This window comes from Etheostoma spectabile, chromosome 8, assembly GCF_008692095.1.
Source record: "Etheostoma spectabile isolate EspeVRDwgs_2016 chromosome 8, UIUC_Espe_1.0, whole genome shotgun sequence".
NCBI lineage: Eukaryota > Metazoa > Chordata > Actinopteri > Perciformes > Percidae > Etheostoma > Etheostoma spectabile.
The window spans coordinates 18,862,837-18,866,834 of NC_045740.1; the positions used below are offsets into that span (position 1 = coordinate 18,862,837).

Genomic DNA, 3,998 nt, shown 5'->3' on the forward strand with positions numbered 1-3,998 from the left:
GTACACATTATCATGAACACCTGTGCAGTCAGATTCAAATCCTTGAATTACAGCCATTTTACAGTGTTCTGCTTTTGGAAGGCTTTTAATGTTAAGGATTTTCTTGAGAAAGTGTTTTTACTCTTAAAAAAGAAGCTTTTGAAGAATGTAGTCTGGGTCCGGCCACCATAGAGAGACCGGCCAGGTAACGGAATAGGCCAACTATTCACACATGATGTAAATTGGGCGTTAATTCGCATTCAGGTTCAACAAAAGCGTTGCATGGGGTTAGAGTCGGGCCTCTGTGAAAAATGAAACACAATTCCCCAAAACTTGGAGGTAGTTGAGAAGACTGATACCAGCAATATGAAGCTTTGCTCAGCACTACTGACCAGGGAGAGCCAGTCTGACAGACACGTATCTCATTTGTTTAATCCGTACACACACACCACAGTGTAAATATGATGCATTATAAACCAGACCAATAGCAAACTAAAGTAAAAAAACAACAAAAAAAGGAAATCCAAAGCCAGTCCAAGGAAAGGAAATTAGCAGCTTCTAAATCATTGGGTTGCTTCTCCCTAATTTCTTTTAAATGTTCTATTATGAAATAGCCAGTAAAACCTTTTTTTAATAAGAGTGCCTTGTATTTCCTTTTTTTCTATGCTTAATTGAATTCCCGGCCCCAAAGAGCACCTTCAATCATCTGACTGAGCATCCTGAGCACCCTGGACCTTGTTGTCTTGCTTAAAAAAAACTAAATATGTTTGATTAGTAGAATAGAATTGGTATCTGGCGACAGTGTTGTCTAATGTAGTTTTTTTCCTTCTTTTTCCCAGGTCACTTGTGCAACGGGACGTTCCACAAACACCTGCAGGACCTGTTTGTCCCCCTGGTGGTGCGCTACATCGACCTGATGGAGTCCTCCATCGCCCAGTCCATCCACCGAGGCTTCGAGCAGGAGACCTGGCAGTCCGTCAAGTAAGTGTCCGCCTGTCACCTGTAATAACTGGAGTTCCTGTCAGAGGCAGAGCTGTTAATGCACGAGAACACACACACACACACACACACACACACACACACACACACACACACAGAGCACATGTAGTTGGTGTTTATGTTGCTGGCTAGGTGCAGCTAATGTCTGTAAATGTAAATGTGCTGTATATAGCACATTTCTAGTCTTAACAACTACTCAAAGCACTTTAACATAGAACAGGAACCATTCTCCAATCACACACACATTCACACACATTCACACACATTCACACACATTCACACACATTCACACACATTCACACACTGTGGCCGAGGCTGCTGTACAAGGTGCCACCTGCTCATCAGATACACACTCACACACATTTACACTCCGATGGTGCAGCATCGGGGGCAACTCGGGGTTCAGTGTCTTGCCCAAGGACACTTTGACATGGTACAGCATCAAGAGCCAGGGATCGAACTACCAACCTTCCTACCACTGAGCCACAGCCGCCCCATATACCGTTGACTGTTTGGGGTAAATAATATATATATATATATATATATATATATATATATATATATATATATATATATAATATATATATGCATCACACATTGGCCGTGTTGCATAACGTTGCGTAACTCCACCTGTGTCACGGGTTCCTGTACATGTCACACACACACAGATGTAGTTGTGTGCCAGGCTGGGTGAAGGTAATGAGGGTTACTGAGAGAGTGTATCGTCAACTCGCGATGATGTTTTAAGACACTGCCGGTTTTTGACTTTGCATGAAGTGTGATCAAACTTCTGGTGTAGGCTCATTAGATTTCAGACTGTTTTGGTCTGTAGCATCACTTTTCCATTGTACGGGTATTGTGCCTGTCAACAACAAGATAATGCAAAATGCTTCACTTAAAGACTGAGAAACTGTCGCTACACTTAGTGGCACTCAATATTTCTCCCCCCATTTTAAAAGACGCACTGTAAGATCATTTTGACACGGGCTGGAGAAGACATACTGTATTGACACAGGTTGTACAATGCAGCTTTTACCTTTTTTTTTAGAGGCATTTGAGCCACCATTTACATTAAAGTGATAAATTACTTCCGTTAAGTTTCTACGTTTTTCAACACCAATATTTCTGAACAAGTCTTCACTGATTTTCCCCTCAACAGGGGGTCCTCAGAAATTCCCTCCAAATAATTAATTTTGTTTAATTTTTTTCTTCAGAAATGAAAATGTCTTGACATGAATCCAACATTGAAACATGATTTATACAATAATGGCAACAATTGTTATTTTAATAGCTTAGTATTCTAAGCTAGTATTCTTATGTATAAAGGCTTAAGGATGGATTACATGTTATTGTAGGCCCAGTTTAACATGCATCTTCATTTTGTACAACATATGCAGTAGGGGGTCCTTGCTCCATCTCTCTTTCAGTTAAGGGGTCCTTGGCTTAAAAACCAAAGACCTCTTCTTTACAAGAGCTTAGTCTGAGTCGTCTCTCTTTGTCTTTTTATCTGGTGTTTGGTGTTGTAAGGCTGGAAGCCTGGAAGTCGACGTTGGGGGGGGCTTAAAACACCCTTGAGCTTTTTATCGTCTGTTTATTCTCAGCAGCCATGGTTTGTTGATGTGTGATACTGGCTGCCGTGTGAATGTAACAGAAACAATAAAAGACGGAACAAAGCAAATTCTCCACAGGACAGCAGAGGAACAAAGGGAGGCAGAGCAGATTGTAAAAGACAGCAAGGACACACGGCAGTCAAGAGCAGTGTTCAGCTAAAAACACGTTGAATGAATAGAAGTGAGCAGTGGCTTTTCTGTCCTTTAACGGCGTTTTCTATTGATCAGTTATTGCACGCAACAACTGTGACATTTTCCCTACTGTTACTGTCTTTATTTCTCCTCTTTCTCTCCCATTCTTTTAACTTTCTCCTTCCATCCGTCGACCTCGCCGCTGACTCCGTTCCGGCAGGTCGTTGACTAACAATCTTGCGAGCGTCCCTCTTCCCAAAGTCCCCAGCCTCCCTCTCACGCTGCCACAGATGCCCAGCTTCTCAGCACCCGCCTGGATGGGGCCGCTGTGTGAGAACACGTATGTATGGGGGGGGGGGGGACTAGGCTAAAGGGCTTCACACAGTCTAAGAATTTCTTACCGTGATTAGTCTCACCCAATATCCATCAATTAATCCTTGTGTTGTCTGGTCAAAATTGAAAATTAACGTGTTTTTTTTTGTGCTTTTCCAATATATTTGTCACTTTTTCCACGCTTTTGGCACTTTTTTTAAACCCTGAGCTGGTTTAATAATAGGGTTTAAATTTTTTCTTGGAATTCATGGTTAACAAACCTCATTTATATCAAATCAAACATAAGGTTTAGGTAAAAAGGCGGAAATTATGAATTATTTTGACTAATAGTTAAGATCAGAGGATGTTGAGTGGATCACAGATGGGTAGATGTCGGATGTTTGGTTTGGATACTGTTTTGAAACCATTAAAAAAAAAAGAATTCAAATGTTGTAAGATTTAATAAAACACCCAAAAAATTCAATGAAAGTAATCATTAAAATTACCCAAAGAACGTTGTATGGAATCATCCATGTTATTTTTTGGCAATGTGATTGAAAGAAATTCATATTTCTGATATAAAACACTTTGAAACGGGTCAATTTGACCCGTGGACAACACGAGGGTTAAAGAAACCCCAACAGACCCAAAGACACTTAGACCTGATATTCTCCCTCCAGTATGGCTGGGTATCTTATCAAAACATTTGAGACCGATACGTGGCTTTGATGCCGGTTCCTGGACTTTCTTCAATACAAATTTTATAAAATCTTTTTTAACAAAAAGAAATCCCAACATTACACATTATGGCAAAAATCTTTTCATCTACCTACTAAGTGAGCCCTGTCTCTCAGTGTAACGTAGAGTCTCTACGACCTGTAACATTGGACAGCCAATCACAGACGTCACTACTAGTGATGGTCAAATGAAGCTTCGCCAACCACTGTCTTTATTTTCTGAGCTCAC

The 3,998-nt window shown here is 40.7% G+C and overlaps 1 protein-coding gene across 1 annotated transcript in view; it reads left to right on the forward strand.

Annotated features, from left to right (window-relative positions):
* cadps2 (Ca++-dependent secretion activator 2) overlaps positions 1-3,998 on the forward strand; it is a 294,438-nt gene that overhangs the window by 244,239 nt on the left and 46,201 nt on the right. The window contains 1 exon segment of the mRNA XM_032522241.1: positions 819-960. Within this exon segment, the coding sequence (XP_032378132.1) occupies positions 819-960 (142 nt within the window).